We start from the raw sequence: 18,821 nt of genomic DNA on the forward strand, positions 1-18,821 counted from the left end.
ATAAGCAACTCCAGTTATTCCAGATTTTGCATGTCACATTATTTTGATTTTGCAGAATCAAAATATAAAAAGACATATAATCCCATCTAAGTTAATTTCATTTGCAGAAATTCGCACTTGGCTGTACCTAGGAACTGCTTGATACTTGTGAAGGTGTATTAGGAGATTTGATTTTCGTAGCTAGATAGAATCTTAAGATGTCAAGATGAATGCTATGGAATATGTCACTCACATGCTGAGCATGGAGGCACCAGTTTGAACAAGCTGCTGTGAAGGCATGTGTGCCAGTAGGTGGCATACCTCACTCAAGATTACTGTTTTCCAGGCTGAGTGTTACATGCTGCTGGGATTGTCCTGTAAAGACATAGCCCAAATGTTTAGACTTGCTGTGCTAGGGCTGCCAATTAGGATTAACCTGGGCTTTCTGTTCCACAGCTCGTGATCTGTTATGGGAGAAGGGTCAAGAACACTGTAAAATAGTGTCTATTGTCAGGCATCACGGTTCTAAATTTCTTTTGTTTGTTTCACATGAGGTCTCACTTTGTAGTCCTGGCTTCCCTGGAATTCACTGTGTTGACTTGTCTGGCCTCAGACTCACTGAGATATGTCTCCTGAGTGTTGTGATTATAGGCATGCATTACTGTAGCCAGTGTAAAGGCTAGCTTTCCTCCCTGTCAGGGATTTGAACCCCAGTCTCCCACAAGATAGGCAGAGGTAATCACTCACAAAGGTAACCTTTTTGTTGTTGTTGTTGTTGTTAATGTACCGTTGGGCAGGTTACTTGACCAATTCTTTTTGTGTCAGTTGGGGACATATATAGTACCAAGCTTTTGGCATGCCTGCAAGGATTACTATACTGTCTACAGGGCCGTACATAGTCCCCATTGCATAATTGGTATTTGTAAATAATACTTTGTGTTTGGGATAACTCAGTAATCTCTTTCTTTGGGTTCTTTTATGTGTTCAGTAAGTAATGTATTTCAAGTTTATGAAAGGGACTGGATGAAAGGAAAGAGGACCTTAATAATGACTCAAGCTTCAATTAAGACTTGGGAAAGAGATGATGAACCACTGAATGTTTCCTTCATGATACTGGCACTACTTAGGTCTAAGTGCTGGATATGTATGAAGCCCATATGATTTCAGAGTCAGCTGTGGATATGGCTTAGTTTTTAGATCAAGTAGTGGAGAATCAGGAGCTTGCTGTGCTGATATACACCGTGCTTGGAAGGTGACAAAGGAGAATGGGAAACTTGAGACTAGCCTGGGCTACACAGTGAGCTCGGGTCCAGCACAAACCCTGGGTTTGATACTTAGCACCATACAGAGAGAAAAGAATAAATAAAGACTTGGGAGCTTTAAATGAAGGTTTGGTATGGCTGGTGACTAAGGAGTCAAGAAAGCTGTCCTACTCTGATGTAGTTGTAGTACAAGGACTTGAGTGTCCAGGCAGAGGACAGCAGCCTGTCACTATATACCCAAAGTATGTTGCCCTCTTGAATTCTATTCTTTTGGAAAAATGGTAGATAATACAAGCAAAGGAGCATGGCTAGTAAACTACTGTGTAGGGAAGGGTTTTGCTGCTGCCCTGAAGATAGCATCACTATTTCCCCATTTCAAATACTGGAAAATGATCATTTGGAATGACATTGTCACTCTAGAGCCATTCAAAAGTAAATGTAGCCAGGCTGTGGTGGCTCATGCCTTTAATGCTAGTACTCAGGAGGCAGAGACAGGTATATCTCTGCATTTGAGGCCAGCCTGGTCTACAGAGAGAGCCAGCGCTATACGGAGAAACCCTGTCTTGAAAATCCCGAGATAGAGAGATAAATGAGATGTATTGAAGAAGTGCAGGAATATATAGAGCAAATCTAGAGGAGAGCAGTAGTGTAGACTACAGTATCCAAAGAATGAAGTCAGTTGGTCATGTTCTAGAAGAGCAGGTTTTAGCCTTGCATTTTCAGTAGAGTCACCAACTTACAAGGGAAGCCAACACATCTACAAATGCCTGTATTCTAAAGTCTAAGTGCCGTAAAGAGAGCATTCCTGGGTTTGGGAAACAATTAAGTCTTTCTACAAATCTGAAAAGATAAGAAAGAGAAAAAATTGAGTCTTTTTTTAAATAATTTATTTAATTTTTATGTTATGTGCATTAGTGTGAAGGTGTCAGATCCTCAAAAAATTGAGTCTTGAAGGCCATTAGGACTTAGGCATCCTAAAAGTTTGGCTTTGGAAGAGGTGGTTGAAAGTGTAGTTATGAGGAAGTAAGCAGTCTGTTTGCCTTTCATGTGATGGCTAAGAGTACAATTCCTGTTACTTGGGAGAGGAAATATTGATGCTCCTAGGGTTTGTCTTAAAGATAATCAGTGGAGACACCAAGTTCAGATGCCTTACTCTATAGGACTACCCAATGACTGAACCAAATGAATTTTGAGAGTGTAATGTGTAAGTTATCAGGACACGGTGGAGAAAAACTGGATCTAATTTTTAACAAAAAGTCTTCTCGTATATCCTTTACAAGTGTTCCTCTTACTTCGTTCAAAGTAAGCTTTGCTAAAATTCAGTTCTGTGTAACTTATCTGGCCTCTAGCTCTTCCTTAAAACTAGCCCCCTTTATATGTTAGCTGTGATAAACAGTTTCTGTTACTGTGATAAAATACCACAAAAAAGGAAAAAAAAAAAGCAGCTTCAGGAGGAAAGGGTTTATTTCAGCTTTTAGCTTGTTGTCCATCTTCCATGGAAGTCAGGGCAGGAACCTGGAGGCAGGAACTGATCCAGAGGCCATGAAGGGGTGTTGTTTATTGGCTTGCTCAACCTGCTTTTCTACAGCACCAGAACCAGGTGCCTCTGGGTAGCACCACAGAGGGCAGGGCCCTCCCACAGCAATCATCAGTCAAGGAAATAAAATATACCATAGGTCAGTCTGGTGGGCCATTTTCTTAACTGAGGTTCCCTCTTCCCAAATGATTGTAACTTTTCTCAAGTTGACATAAAACTAGCTAGCACAGTTAGCCAGCAGGCTTCATTCTGCCTCTCTAAACCAGATATGTTTGTTCTAGTCTCTGGGTTAGGTCAGTGTTTCTCAAACTTTGGTGTGGGATGAGATCCATGGAGAGCTCCTTAAATTTAGTCTAGTACTGTAGGTGTAGTGTGAGATCAGAAATTGAACTTAGCTGCCTGCCTTCCCGCCTTCCTTCCCTCACTTCCTGTCCATCCTTTTTCTCTTTTTCTTTCTTTCCCTCCCTCCCCACTTTCTTTGCATTTAGTTTCATTTCATTTTTTTTTGAGACAGTATTACTAAGTAGCTCAGACTAACATAGAACTACCTCTGTAGCCCAGGTTGTTTTCAACTCAGAACCCTCCTGCCTCAGCCTTCCCAGTGTTGGCATCAGCTCAGAGTTCAGTTTTTCCAACAAGCTGGTATTGAAGGTCATTGAACCATGCTTTGAATAAGAATTGAGCATCTGTTTTATGGTCTCCTTTTCTATTCTGAAGTTAATGCAAAGTAGCTTGGTAACACCTTGTAATAGTTACTGTGTCAGGCCAATAATATTTACATTAGGCAAGGCCTAGCTTACTACTGTCTTTGTGGTTTATTAACTGCATACTCATTTCTATTCTGGAGCAAAATGGTACCTTGTATTTCTAAAAAGTACCACTTAAAAACATTTTAAAGTACAGAATTTTTAATCCTTGTAATCTTTTTCAGCATCTGTGTTACCTATCTTTCTCAATTAGTGTGTAATGTACACTCATTTTGCAGGGAGGGCAAATTTTAATTCAGAACAGTTACAAGGTCAAGTTGCTAAGCTCTGGTTAAACTTATGCAGGTATTCATCTTCTTTACAGGGAAAGTACATTGAAATCTCTGACCCAAGTCTTGCATTTCTTCAAATGGTCTTGTGAGACTGATCAGAGAATATTTTTCTGGATGATCTGAGGAAAATCACAGCTATACTGTGAAAAGTTTTCCAGTCTTCAGAATGATGGCTGCTTTTGTTAGTATTTAAAATGGGCTTCAATAATGAAGAAGCAGTAGTTATTGACTAACTAGGAGCAGACTTCTGTAGGATTAGAAAATTGATCCTGTGGGTGGTATGTGTACATAGGGAGGTTGGGGGCAGAATGCAGGAAAGAAAGGTTCATAGGGACAATGATAACATTTGCTTACATCACATATGATGCTTTTCTCAATAGAGGTCTGCTATATTCCTTAACGAGGTTTTAACATGCATCAGGCAGCCCTTTCTATTTTGCTTTTATTTTCAGCATCATAGCCTTTCTCTATTTTTTCTACAAGACTTGGGCAACAGATCCAGGCTTCACTAAGGCTTCTGAGGAAGAGAGGAAAGTGGTGAGTATTTTATTTTATTTTATTTTATTTATTTTATTTTTATTTTTATTTTATTTTATTTTATTTTTTAATTTTTTTTTTTCCCTGAGAGTTCCAGTCATGTTGATCTTTGGCATAGCTGCATCTGTAATGTCTGCCACTTAATAGGTACCGCTTAAATGTGAGCTGATTAGATCATCAAAATGGTGTCTCTGCACAATTACACTTGTTTATTTGTATACAGGGTTTTTAGAAACATCTGATTCCTGTAAAAGTGATACCCCATCAAACTTTGTTCAACTGGACGTTTGTTGTTTGAGCTCCCTTTTTGTTACAAATTTAGTCTTGAATGCTGCCTCCGTGAAGGAGTGATGATGCCAGAGTTTAGTGGGTTCCTTCTTCCTAATAGCTGAGGAGATAACACCGTTTCCTTCCTCAAATGTAAAGTTACCAGAGACATGGTCTATTTGCAGTTGCTGTTGGGGTTTGGAAGTTAAGGAGAATCTTTTCTTCTACTACCTACAGTCTGTCCTGAAAGACCCAAGCCTCTTACTTGCAGCAATCAGTTTGGATGCTTATCCATAAATCTTTTCTTTTTTGATGAGTGGTGTGTATATATGCATGAGTTTATGTTTTTGTCCTAGCAAGCCGTAACTGGGAAGTGTGTGCCATTTGTAAAAAGATGGTAAGGGGTATGGGAATATAATGTTTATGCAGTCAGATTTCTTAGCCACTGCTTGAAACACCACCTTGAAAAGTCACATTATTTCAAGAATAGAACGATTGGGTTGGGAGTATTCCAGATTGATGTCCTGACTATTTCTGAAGCTGGAGGTAGAGTGAAAGCTGTGAGAACGGCACACAACCACATGTAATATTGCCCAGTCAGATGCACCCAGCTGCTTTCTCTTTCAGAATATCGTCACCCTTGCAGAGACTGGATGCCTGGACTTGAGAACATTTTGCACATCGTGTCTTGTGAGTCTCTTCTGTCAGTACTTTGTTTGCTTAGGAAGCATTTGCCAGATCTTCATGGCACTTGTATACACTTTTCTTCTTACCTGCTTCTGATTTTGTATTTCTGTGAGACAGTTTTCCATCACGAGCATATGAAGGAATATCTCCCTGTGGTTAGTCACTCTGTAAATCATCCGTAGTGCTTTTTATTTGTGTTTCCTGTCATGATGTGTATGTTAGAATTCACTGTAAATCCAAGACACCTTATATCAAAACTACATACTGAAACTTCTGGTTTTGCAGTTGGGTTCAGGCTTAGGAGAAGGGAGTATATGCTCGGATGAACCTGAAATGGAGCTGAGATTTCCCTTTTCTCATTCCCGTTTTTAGGCCGAATGTGTCACTGCCTGTGTTTCTCTCAGCCAGCATGAATAGTCTCTGAATTCAGCTCTTTCTGAGTGAAGGCTTGTTCCTATCATGTACAGAAATAAACATTCAGAGCTTCTGTGTGGGAGAGTCATCTAGATACGATTATTTGTGCCAGTCTTCTATGACATAAAATTAAAGTTTTGCTTACGATCTATTTTTACCAAAGACCATTTTTGCTTAGGACTTTTTTAATTCTCCTCAGATAAGGAAGCCTTTAAGGTCACTCCATTGCCATGTGTGTAACTCTTGTGTGGCTCGATTTGATCAGCACTGCTTTTGGACTGGACGCTGTATAGGTGAGAGACTTAATTTTTCACTTACCTCATTGGTGAAGTTAAGCGTATGTTTAGTTATGTGTGTGACTTAGAAAGAAATGAAAGGCCATCCAGGGTCTCCATTTTGTAGCTCCTCTTCAATAATCTTTACAGTAATACTTTTGGAAGATAGTTAATAGATTGTTAATGCCCATTATTGTCATTTGTGTAGTATTTTAGAGTTTATGAAATATATGTGGTGTCTGATTTGATCAGAACACATCTGTGAGGTTGTTATTACTATCTGCATTTCAGAGCAAAGAGTGTAAATAATTCAGATCATCTCTGCAGTATTAGTTTTCACTCCAGATATCACACTCTTGCCTTACATTGTGACTTACCTTTCTTACCTTCACCAGCCTCCCTTAATGCTCAGGTGGGAGGCAGAACCAAAGTTAACAGAAGGAGCTGTGACTATCTTCAGTAGGGGTTTGCACTTATCCCCCTGAAAAACTGAAGGATGCAGGCCAGGGATACATTCTGATGTTCTCTTTTCTTCCTGGGAAAGATGGCTGGATGATGCTTGGGTACCATTCTGTCATAAAGATTAGATGATTGACATCATGCTAGCCAGATTGAAGAACATCAGGGAAACAGTTGTAAGGGACCCATCTATCATCTACATTTATCAAATTGTTTTTGACAGTGTTTCCACAACTACGTAGTCCTGTTTGGTTACCACAGGCCTATGAAGTGAAAGAGGTCTTATCTTCTCTTGCTATTATAAGTGAGACTATGGAATCAGAGAAATCCAGTGACTTTGGCTACAGTAGTAACAGAGCTAATAATCATAAACAAGGGTCACTTGTTACAGTATGTATTGATGCTACTGAATATTTCTGTTGAATATTCTACTGAATATTCTGACACACTCTGCCCAACGTGTAACCATGCCCCTAGTGAAAGAATGAAGTGGACCCCTTTAATATCTTCACAGTGGGAAACAGCAAGAAGAGGTAACTCAAGTACTTGGGAAGAGCTCCTGGGTAAAGTTGAGTGGTCATATAGAAACTCAGTGTGTTGATGTAGAAGAAAATGAGACTGATGTAGTGGTCATTGAAGAGCATATATGTTGTTAGCACCAAAATGCTTCCACCTCCACCATCAGGCGGCTAACAGATTATAGGAAGGGGTTTGGTTATCTTTAACCCTCACCACTTCTTTATACAACCTTTTTGTGGGCCGTGGTTTCCCCTCTGCTGTTTTCTAGTATCCACCAAGGTTGGCATGTCCACCAAGATTGGCCATTCCTCACATTTGCGGTTTCTGTTCCCTTTCAAGTTAGTCTTTAATGTCTGTAGATTGTACTTACCTAAACATATTCCGTGAGAAAGAGACCACATGTAAGTTTGCCTGCTACTTTGCACTAGTAGTGTAGACAAGCCCAAAGCTGTTTTTGCCTAGGTAATGTTGCTCTATGCAAAATGTCTTGTTTTAGGTTAGGGAATATTTAGGGAATATTAGTAAATATGTACATCTGTCTTCCTCAGAGCTGTCTTGATTCGTTTAAAAAAAAAATGAAGCAAACCTTGTTTCTGTTTTACATAGGTTTTTTTGTTTTGTTGTTTTGTTTTTTTACAGTAAAGTAGTCTTGTCTGGGGAATCATTAGGAAAAGAAAATATTAAGTATGTTTTCTTTCTTTCTGATTCAGGTTTTGGCAATCATCATCATTACATCTTCTTCTTGCTTTCCCTTTCCATGGTATGTGACTGGATCATATATGGATCTTTCGTCTGTAAGTATAAATGATTTTTACAAGCTTGTACACCGTACCCAGTTTTTTCCTTGTGAGCCCTTGTCTGACACACTCTGCCCAACGTGTAACCATGCCCCTAGTGAAAGAATGAAGTGGACCCCTTTAAAATCTTCACAGTGGGAAACAGCAAGAAAAGGTAACTCAAGTACTTAGGAAGAGCTCCTGGGTAAAGTTGAGTGGTCATATAGAAACTCAGTGTGTTGATGTAGACTTGTCCTCCTGTGAATAGAAAACAACAGCCTGAGGGCAAAGGCAAAGGCAAAGGCGGAGGTGCTGAGTGACGTGAGTAAGACCAGAAAAGAAGAGGCTGGTGGTGGGTCACAGTAAAGTGGAAGAGCAAAGCTGTGAGAGTGCAGGCCATTTGAGAATAGAGTTGAAACTGAGAAACAAGGGGAAAACTGTCACAGTGGAGAAGTTAGGAAGAAAATACTGGCTCTCTTGCTCTGTAGTTGAGCAGAAAGTAACCTTCAGGAGTCTGGTGTGTCGTGCAGGGCTGTTCTGAGGTAACTGATGAAGGGCAGGGTTTAAACTGAAGCCTAAAGGATGGTGGTGAGCTCTTAAGAATTGTGAACTACACTCTTCACACCTTGAAATAGGTGGCCTAGGGAAAGAACCTGGAGTGATGCTGGCATTTATTTACCTATGTATTTATTTGAACTTTGGACTTTAACAATTTGTAGTTTATGTATTTTTGAGGCCTGGGAAAATTTAGACATGGTCTTCACTCCTAAGCTTTTCACATCTAGTCTCCCACTCTGTTTTGCGGCCACTAGTGTCCTAGCTTATTGCTGTGAGCTGAAGACTTCAGAAACACAGTATTTTCTTTTTGCCTCCACATCCCAAACCTTAGCACTCTTGTCCTTTCCTGCTGTCTCCTCTTTGCATCATTCCCACTTCCTTGTGTAAATGTAAGGAGTTTCTTTGGGAGAGGAGGGGGGCTTGTTTTTGTTGTCTTTCATTTGTTTGTTCATTTATCTATTTTTTTGTTTGTGTGGGGGTAGTGAGGAGACAACATACAAGAACCAGTTCTCTCTTTCCACCATGTGTGCTTCAGGGATCAGACCTCGGGTCATCAGGCTTGGCAGGAGCAGCCTTAAGCAACTAAGCCAATCGCTAGCTCTAAGACAGCTTTCTGTGTGTTTATTCCCTGCCTCTCACTTCCTTCTGTACAAGCAGCCAAGGTTATAGGTTCTATTTGATTTGAGTTTTCGTGTCTGGAGGTTGCTAGTGTGTGCATGCACTGGGTTGCCTTGTGCCCTGATATGGCACAGTGTAGGCTTCAGACCCTTTCCATCCTGACACATTTAGGGAGTGCTTTATAAATCATAACCATGACCGGATCACACAGGTCTAATACAGTCAGAAGGGAGCTCAATTCTTATCCAAATCCACAGCAGCCCTGAGCATTTTAAACCATCTTAGATTGTGTCGTACAGCAAAGATCTTAACAGAGGTTCTCTGACAGCTGCCTCTTAGGTTTGACCATGAGGCCTGTTCTTGGAAGCCTTCTAAATTGGCCCACATACCAGCTTGTCTCTTGGGCTCGATCCTAGCAGAAAGGAGCCAAACTTTGCACCACCCTTGTCTCTCCTCACTAAAAATAGTTGTGTTATTTGGTGTAGAGGTCTAGCATAAGACCATAATGATAAGGACAGCAGTGATTTTCCATCACAGTCTTTCCAAGTTGGATTTTTATGACACAGTTATTATTTTCCTTCTTTGTTTTCTTTTTCTGGCTTTGACCAGTTTTCATATATTTTGTGTGTGAGGCATTAAAATTCTGTAGACCAGCTGAACATACTTTGTCACTGGCAAAGATATTGTTTCATTTATCATTTTTTTTCCAGACAGTAAACATGAGTTTGTGCTCTGTTTCTCTTAACAAGGCCTCATTGCCATACCTCCTTTGTTTTCCATTCACGTTGTTATCACTAGACTTGTGCTATGTACCCTCCTCATATGACCCACTGTTAGCTGTTTCTGTCTCATCACAGCATCTGGCTTTCATCTTTTACAAGGTCTATTTTAAGAGTAGAAAGAAGGGAATCAGAAAGTCAGCATTCTACAAGTTACAGGGAGAAAGGTATTACATCATATCAGGAAGTGGTGTGTGAATGTCAGCACTACCTAAAGATGAGAATGACTGTCGTGGAACAAAGAACTTCCTTTCTTGAATGGGAGCAAGTTTGGGTGGAAAGGAAGTAGGGAAAAATTGGGAAGAGTAAAGGGAGGGGAAACCATAATCAGGATATATTAAGTGAGGGGGGAAAAAATCCCTTTCCAGTAAAGGGGGAATATCCTGTCATTAACCATTGACTACTTGAGAAGGCTGCATTAATACAGACTAAATTGTTACCTTGAATAAGATAATGTAGATGGCCATTTGCAGCCATATCTTTGATATTAAGTCTAAAGTCAGTGTGAGTGCTTCACCTGTAGGTGATGCTGTTATCAAATAGAAATACATAAGTTAAAAGAAGTTAGATGTTCTCCCCATTCAACAGCTGTTTGTTCCACCTGCTGTGGAAATTATATTCATTTTTTTTCTTTTTCCATCAGGTGCATAGGATATCTCTTCCTTTGCTATCCTAATGAGAAACTCTAAAATGTATCATTTGCTTTAATGTGTTGCCTTGATTGTTCTTTCGCTTTTAGGGTGGTTTAGGCATATATTCATGAAAGATGATTAGGAATAAAAAGGAAAAATAGATGTTCAAGGCTACAATGGGCAGTCTTGGACTCACTTTCTTCCTGTCCCAGGGGATGCTCACTGGGATTTGAGGGAATGTCTACAACTGCTTACAGATTATCAGAGGATTTTGTGAAACCTCAAGGTGCAAATCTATAGAATTCTCACTTCAGAAATAATATACCCCTTATGTACCATCATGGTGCCTGTGAGCCTCATGACCTTGAAGATCTGTTTTCTTGTTTCTGCTGCTCCCTATTGTTGTCTCCTTGCGTTACTCTCAGCTTATGGGTTAGGGGTCGAAAGCATGGCCTCCCTTTTAAGTGGCATGTAGACTCCACGGAGGAAGTGGGTAGTGACTATTTGAATCTTGCTCTGTATTATGATGAGCTGGTCTGTCTTGTGATGCCCTTTATCCTGGCCTTTTTTCCTGAGAGGATTATGAATCAGGCAATTGCAGAAGTACACTAGGCCTGGCTCCCTGCCACAGGTTGTGTCCTAAAGGTATTTGGGGTGCTTGTATTACATATTGTGCCCACAGCAATTCCTGGCCATCTGAACCTTCATTGTTGATAGTCAATCCTGTATGTGATCCATAAAACCCCTTAAAATGAAGGAGATACCTTAGATGTCATTAGCCTCAATTGTCAAGCCCAGGAAAATTCTGGCCAGTGCATTTTATGCTAAGTGAGCTGTTCTTTGTAAAGTTTTTTTGGGCCCTGTTCATTTGTATTCCTTTCATGTCGACTGCTAGTGTGGTGCCATCACATCCTCACTGCCCAAGGCCCCTGTTCTCGCCTCCGATAGCTGAGCTGGCGTTTAGAAAGTAAACTCCTGAGTGGGATTTCTGCTTTGCTTTTGTTGTTTTGCTTTACTTTTGATGCTTGTATCTTGAACCGAGGACCACACACATACTAAGGATACTCTCCACTCTGAGCTACTCTCCCCATCCCTAAAATTGAATTCTGATCTATGCTGTCGTCTATCATTTCTCCCTAAATAGAACTATATAATTTTTATTTTCTTGGAGGATAAATAATTTTTTGCTATTGTTAATAATGCTTTCCCCCCACCCTTTGTATTTACAGACTGGTCAAATCATTGTACAACAACATTCAAGGAAGATGGACTATGGACCTACCTCAATCAGATAGTGGCCTGTTCACCCTGGGTTTTGTACATCTTCATGCTAGCAGCTTTCCATTTCTCATGGTCAACATTTTTATTAATAAATCAACTCTTTCAGGTATTTCTCATTATGGCTCTGAATGAAATTTTCAGTGAGTCATAGTTGGATAGAAAGACTTGACTTTAAAATCAGAAGACTAGAGAGCACACTCTTCTAGTCTAGCATATTATCTCCCACTCTTCAGCTTCAGTTTCCTTGTCTGTAAGATGAGGATAATAATGTCATCTGTTCACACAGGCAGCTTAAAGGGTAGACTAATAACTTGCTTGCTCAGGCTTTATCCACTCAGGAATGGTCTAATCTGGCCTTCTAATTTTATAATACTGAGAAATGAATGGAATTCTTCAGTTACCCAGCAAGCAGCAAAATCAGAACTGGAGACTCAGTTCTTCTAACAGTCCAGTTCAAGTTTCTTCTCATCTTATATTTAAGGTATATAGTGTGTGAAAACATGTTACAAAGTATAAAATTATTATACAAATGCAAAATAGTTATTTACCTTCAGTTCTTCCAATTCTATTACCTTATACAATGCTTAGGTAGGTGTAGTGCTGGGGTGACCATGTGTTGAGAAAGTTCACACACCAGGGCAGTAACAGCTTCCGTTTTCTGCAGAGCTTTCTACCCTGTCCTATGTCCCATTGCTATGGCCTTTCTGCGTGGAGTGGGCAACAGTGATCATTTTTAGCCAGTTAATAAGACTGGCAGGCTGGGTGTGGTGGCACATGCTTATTATCCCAGCACTCAGGGAGGCAAAGGGAAACAGATCTCTGTGAGTTCAAGGCCAGCCTGGTCTATAAAGCGAGTCCAAAACAGCCAAGTCTATAGAGAGAAACCCTGTTTCACAAAAAAGAAAAAATGAATAAAAATAAACACCTAAGTTTCTATAATACCACTTGGCAAAAGGAGAGCAGATTCCACTTTTATGGGGGAAATAATGGTTAGGAAAATGATGAGGAAAGGAGTTTATTGAAAAAACTGAGTTCCTTTTTCTCCTGACATCAGCAACTCAGGTAGTAAGAAACAATATTATCAGGGAGTGATCACATATTTAATGCTAACATATAAGTACATTTCTAAAGCATTTACACATTATGCATACTTGAGACTGGGAACACACCAGAATAGTAGCTGTATTTTATGGATTAGGAAACAACATCTAACAAAGGTAGAGTGCCTTGCTTCTGTTCTAGTGATAAGGTGCTGTATGAGGTTCAGACATCTTTAATATCTAAGGTATGTGTCGAGTCATAACACCTGTAATGCAAGCTCCCAAGAGCTTGAAAACATGAAAATTAGAAGTTCAAGGCCGGGTGGGCTGCATAGCAAAACTGTATCCAAAACAAACAGATGATAGCGTTAGTACTTAAAGATTGATACATTGTCCTAAGGAAGAAAAGTGACTAAAGGGTTCAGGTAATTTTTGCCAACAAGAATTGCGCAATTGTTTATTTAAGGAACAAAACAACTCAGTTATTTGAAACCTTTGATTTCCTGGGTGATCTGATTTAAGATAGTTTTAACTGCATTTTGTCAAACTGAGCACACAAGCTGCTGGTTGGGAGTAGCAGCTGTGTATCTCACAATGACCTGCCAGTCCCAACTCTGCCTCTCAGCTCTGTGGCCTTGGACCACTTACCTCACCTCTCTAATCCTTAGCAGGTATCTCAGGTATGTTATCTCAGGTCCTTAACATGGTATGATGAGGGTGGTGTGATAGATATAGTTTTACAGACTAGAAATTGATATTTGGTGTGTTTTGAGGTTTAGATTAGCTAACCTCATGAACTGCTGTGGTCTATATTGATTTAAGAGTTTCTTAATCACTGTAGTCTTTAGTCTTCAAATTTATGAGTTTGGATGTTCTTCCCTTTGGTTTATTAACCTTTTTATTTGGCACCTTTTTAAAGAAAAGCTCGGAACTAAGTATCAGAATTGTACTGATACTGCTTGCCCTGCTTCAGTTGTTCTACAGATGTTTGTTCTTGTGTTGAAATCTAAATATGGCCACAAGATATGGCTGGAATTAATGAAAAGTTATTTTATAATTCTGAGTCAATGTGCAGTGCTTTCTTGAGTATTGATAAACTTCAGACAATAAGTCTAGCTGTTTTTTTATTTACTTGGCTAAAAAGAGTTTAAAGTTGTGAATCTTTGTCTTCAATGTGATCTTTAGCAAGAAGTCTGGGGGGAATGTTGTCTTTGTAGACTTCTAAATGTTTGCCACAATCCTAGAGTGCACTTTTTAGAGAGGTAGAGCGGTGATGTGTTCGTTCTTAATGTTCCTTCATCTTTTTCAGATTGCATTTCTGGGCCTAACTTCCCATGAGAGAATCAGCCTATTAAAGCAGAGCAGGCATATGAAACAGACATTGTCCCTCAGGAAGACACCATACAAGTAAGTGAGTTCTGGTCTGGTCACCAAGTCTTTGGAAGATTCCCAGCAACTGATTTTTTTGACCTAGTTCCATTTTGTAACCTACTGTCTGGTGGAGCTGAGCCCATCTTTCTTGGAAGTCTCAGTGTTAGGTTTTAAGTGATAAGATCATATGCCCATTGGCGTAAGGAATTCAGTCTACTGGACTCAGTGTAAATATAAGTTACTTTGAAGTTTTGCCAAGGTGGAGACTCTCCTGTTGGACCAAGTGATCACAAGGCTGTGTGTTGCTGGCAAGGGGTCAGCATGAGACAGATCAGCGTGTGGCTGACAAGCCAGCCACACCGTTCTTGGTAGAAAGCATTAGGTGGTGTGCTTTGCTTAAACTTCAGCATGCTTTTCTAGACCCACAAATTCTTGTATTTCTCTTTGTAACTTGCCCACCTGTGTCGGGGAGAAGCTGGAGTTTTAGATTTGGGATATGTGTCCTTAGAACATCAACCCTGTAAAACCAGTCTCCAATTTGAAAATTAGAGTGCTTTGTAAGAACTCTGATCTTGTGATGTGAAAGACCAGGCTTTGAAGCTTATCTCCCTGTCACCTACATGAAGTGTCTTGGAGGCTGGTCATATGGCAGAGATGACCCAGAGCCCTTGAGGGATCTAAGCACTCACTGTGTATCTCATGAGCAGTCTGTTTCATAGTCCGCTCTTGGTGTTAGGCTGTTAGACAAGGGAACCAAAGATTGGTTTGAGATCACAGTGTGGATTTATGGAGGAGAGGAGAGATAGCTGTAAGCCAGGTCTAGAGAGTAGTACAAAGCTGGTGATGCTCATTTCACCTGGCAGTCATAAGACCCTATCTTGATGGCTTAGCTAGGGGAATTAATACTTATATTTTCTTTATTGAAGGCTAGAGGCAGGCCAGAGGTGGTGACACACACCTTTAATCCCAATACGTAGGAGGCAGAGGTAGATGAATCTCTTGAGTTTGAGGCCAGTCTGGTCTATCTAGAGAATTCCAGGCCAGCTTGCTTGTAAGATCCTGCCTCAAAAGTGGGGGAGGGGACCCTTAAAGTACAGAGGTCTTGTGATAAAAATGTGGAGGAGATGTCAGGGAAAAAGAGCAGTCTGAGATCTGGAAAAGTCTCCATGGAGCAAGCAGCATAGGAGGTATGGTGAGCTGTCTTCTCTTCTTTTCTTGACAGCCTTGGATTTACACAGAACCTGGCAGATTTCTTTCAGTGTGGCTGCTTTGGCTTAGTGAAGCCCTGCATCATAGATTGGACAACCCAGTACACCATGGTTTTCCACCCGGCAAAAGAGAAGGTTCTGCGCTCCGTATGAAGAAGAGCACCTCACAACACACCCTGACTTGGTTTTGTTTATGCTGATACTCTCAGATCTGAAAATGAAGTGACACGTTGAGCTCCTCACAGTCAAAAGCCCAATGGGAACACAGTCTTCAGCAAGAGGACCTTCTATCAGACTTAGAACAAAGGTCTGTTACTGAGCAATCTGGCAGACATCTTTAAAAACCTTTCATATTTTCCCCAAGAACATGAGTTACTTTTTTAAAGAAACAAAACAAAACATAATAGTACTAATTATGGATCAAATAGAGTATTTTCAGATACTGTATTGGCTTTTTAAAAATAGGACTCTTAAACTTGTAATTTTTGATAAGTTATTTGTCTTTGTTGTATCTATAAATATGTAAAGAATATTTAAATAGATGTACCTGTTTTGCTTTCACACTTAATAAAAACATTTTTTATACTTGAGACTTACTTTCTGCTGCTTAACATCTTTAGAATCTTGAGAAAATAGATTGACAGATACAGTGAAACTAATTCATAATTAAGAATGAGTTACTGTTAATGCCAGTAAGCAGTATTTTACTTAATTTTCTTCTTAGAATTTGAATACATGAAGTCTTAAATATTCATCTAGATTTTTAACCCAGTACCATTAAAATGTTAGTTGTTTAGTGATTGTAACTACTGATTTTATCTGTTCTATAGGGAATGCCAATTCTTTATAAGTCTTGGCATAGTTTGCACAGCTCTCCCAGTTACTTTTCTCACTAAATCCTTCTTCAGGTTCTTGTCATGGGGTGAAAGCTAAATTTCTCATCATGGCCTATAAACCCCTGAACAATGCTGTTTTGTTGTACCAGTGTTGCTCTGGGCTACGGTTCAGTTCCTCAAGGATCTTTGTTCCTTCCTCCAAGAAGGAACTAAATGCAAATGAAGTGAGTCGTGGATGTTTAGTGTGGTTGCCCTGTAGAGTGCAAATAACCTAGAATATTGTCTAATACAGTATTCATGCAATAAATATTTGAGTTAAGTTGTTGAATGAAATAAGGAGTTTTTAATCAAGTCATGATATGATCAGAGTCACATTTGAAGACTCAGATCCTCAGATGGTAGAACGGACTCTCCAAACTATATTCTCTGTCTTTCTAACTAGCCTCTACTGTCTTAGTTAGGGTTGTATTTCTATGAAGAGACGCCATGATCATGGCAATTCTTATAAAGGAGAGCATTTAATTGGTGCTGGCGTTTGGAGGTTTAGTCCATTATTTATCATGGCTGGAAGCATGCCAGCATGCAGGCAGACACGCTGTTGGAGAGGTAGCAAAGAGTTCTATATATGTATCCACAGGCAGCAAAAAGAGACTGAGCCACTGGGCCTGGCTTGAGCTTCTGAGACCTAAAGCCCACCCCCAACAAAGCTACACCTACTACAACAAGGCCACACCTCCTAATAGTACCGTTCCCTATGGGCCTATGGGGGCTATTTTCATTCAAGCCGCCACATCTACTGAATAAGTTTTTCCAGATTGTCCACAGCCCATTTAGATCAGAATAAAAGGTAATAAATAAAGGTAAGAGGCCAGGACTCAAATTCAAATTCTCCACTTGAGACCTTTGGCACCACTGTATTCCAGGTCCTTACAGATGGAAAGTGCATTTCATGTTTTTTTTAGGTTATTCCACAGTGATTTATTGAGCTATTATAATCATGAGCTTTGTAAAAGACAGAAAGCTAATATGAATGAAATTATAGAATAAGGTAGAAAACATTAAAAGCCATTCAGATGAATACAAATAGGACATTAGAGTTCAGAGGTCAAGATGAGGCTCAGTGGATACTATCAAGGGATTATGAGTGATACTAATTACAAAGGACAGGGTGGGCACCCAAGCAACAAGCAGGAAGAAAGGTAATTTGGTTGTAGTAAATTTGGTGCTTTAAGTGTGCCTTAGTCAAGAGAATGTGATAATAACTATCTCTTCAATGGCTTTAAATATCCTCAGTACTGGTGTCTAAATACAGCATTAAGGCTCATTTCTTGTATCACCACCTAGCTCTCAGCGGGTCCATTCAGAGACTCACCATTACTGAGTGTTTTCATATCTAATGGACTTTCTGTGTCTAGAGATGTGGAGAGAGCATGAAGACTCCAAGAAACTTTGGCAGATAGGACTCCATTGGCTGAACCTTGTCATCTGTTCCAGACAGTAACAGAGGAGTCTGGGAAATGTAGATTTGGGTACGCAGGAAGTAGCAAACTACAATCCACCATGAGGTTCTTTTATTTTCTTTTTAGGTTTCTTTAATTTCATGTCTTTTCACTTCTAGAACACCCTATATTTTGTCTGGTTTTTGTTCTCTTCCACTGTATTCTATAAGTGTTTTTGGAATGCATTTTGTTTGTTGTGTGTTAAAAATGGAAGGGCATTACACTGTAACAAGGATGTAAATGGAAATTCAAAATTAGGTGCAAGAAGATTATATGCCTGCTGCAGGAGTACAGAGGTGGGTTCATCTGCTCCAGTACTTGGAAAAAGTACTTTGTAAAGCATTTGACCTGGGCCTTAATGGATAGGCATTTACCAAGTTAAGGAGTTAGGTTAAAGAATAAAGATGGAAGGGTTTTCCATTTTCCAGGAGTGTGAAGCAGAAAGAAGAGCATCAGCAAAGACATAGTGGGCACATAGCATACTGGGCATGTGGAGGCTAAGCTGGAGGACCAGAGCAAGGCCAGCTTGTAACAGTCCTCATGTAATGGGTTTTTAATGGATGGACTTGCCTCCCCAGAATTCACATGTTCTCTCGTCTAGTCCCTGAGAATATGACTATACTTGGAGAAAAAACCTTTAAAGAAGTAACTAGGGTTGGAGCAGATCATATGGATAGGTCTTGATTTACTCTACTATCCTAAGAGTTAAAAGCTAGCTATAGGACACGCTGGATGGAAAGACTGTGGGAAAACATGAGGTTGCCTGGATAAGCTAAGGAATGAGATGTAAGCCAAAACAAGCCTTGCATATTGACCCCTTTATCATGGACTTTCAGCCTCCAACATAGGAGAAAATTTCTGTTTGAGCCACCTAGTCTATTTGATTGTATTACAGCAGCCCTCGTGAACTAATACATAGACTAAAAGGAAATGGAGTGATGTGTTCCAGAAGTCCCCTTGAGTCAGAAGCAAAGAGGCTTAAGGAGTAGGGAAAGAGGATGAGGGACAGGGCAAAACTAATGGGTGACTGAGTTTTAGCTTCTGTCTCCTGGATACATACTTGGTGGGGCTGGCATCTGAAACGCAGCAGAAAAAGAGGAGGTTGTGTTTTCCTGTGATTATGGCATACATGTGACTGACTCCTGGGCAAGCCTGGAGTCTATAACAAGCTAAAATAGTGTATTGCTCTTAAAATCTACAAGCAGCACACAAGGTAAATGACTGCTTGGTTTTCATTGTTGTTTTAGT

At 40.0% G+C, this 18,821-nt stretch overlaps 1 protein-coding gene across 1 annotated transcript in view; it reads left to right on the forward strand.

Annotated features, from left to right (window-relative positions):
* The window catches only part of Zdhhc13 (zinc finger DHHC-type palmitoyltransferase 13), a 40,562-nt gene extending 24,567 nt beyond the window's left edge, over window positions 1-15,995 (forward strand). The window contains exons 11-17 of the mRNA XM_055608366.1: window positions 4,230-4,354; window positions 5,249-5,311; window positions 5,922-6,015; window positions 7,686-7,769; window positions 11,568-11,725; window positions 13,969-14,066; window positions 15,253-15,995. Coding sequence (XP_055464341.1) covers window positions 4,230-4,354; window positions 5,249-5,311; window positions 5,922-6,015; window positions 7,686-7,769; window positions 11,568-11,725; window positions 13,969-14,066; window positions 15,253-15,391 — 761 coding nt within the window. The 3' untranslated portion in view covers window positions 15,392-15,995. The remainder of the gene's footprint in view (window positions 1-4,229; window positions 4,355-5,248; window positions 5,312-5,921; window positions 6,016-7,685; window positions 7,770-11,567; window positions 11,726-13,968; window positions 14,067-15,252) is intronic.
* Window positions 15,996-18,821: the final 2,826 nt, after the last annotated feature.

This window comes from Psammomys obesus, unplaced genomic scaffold, assembly GCF_907164565.1.
Source record: "Psammomys obesus unplaced genomic scaffold, mPsaObe1.curated_primary_1811, whole genome shotgun sequence".
NCBI classification, from domain to species: Eukaryota; Metazoa; Chordata; class Mammalia; order Rodentia; family Muridae; genus Psammomys; species Psammomys obesus.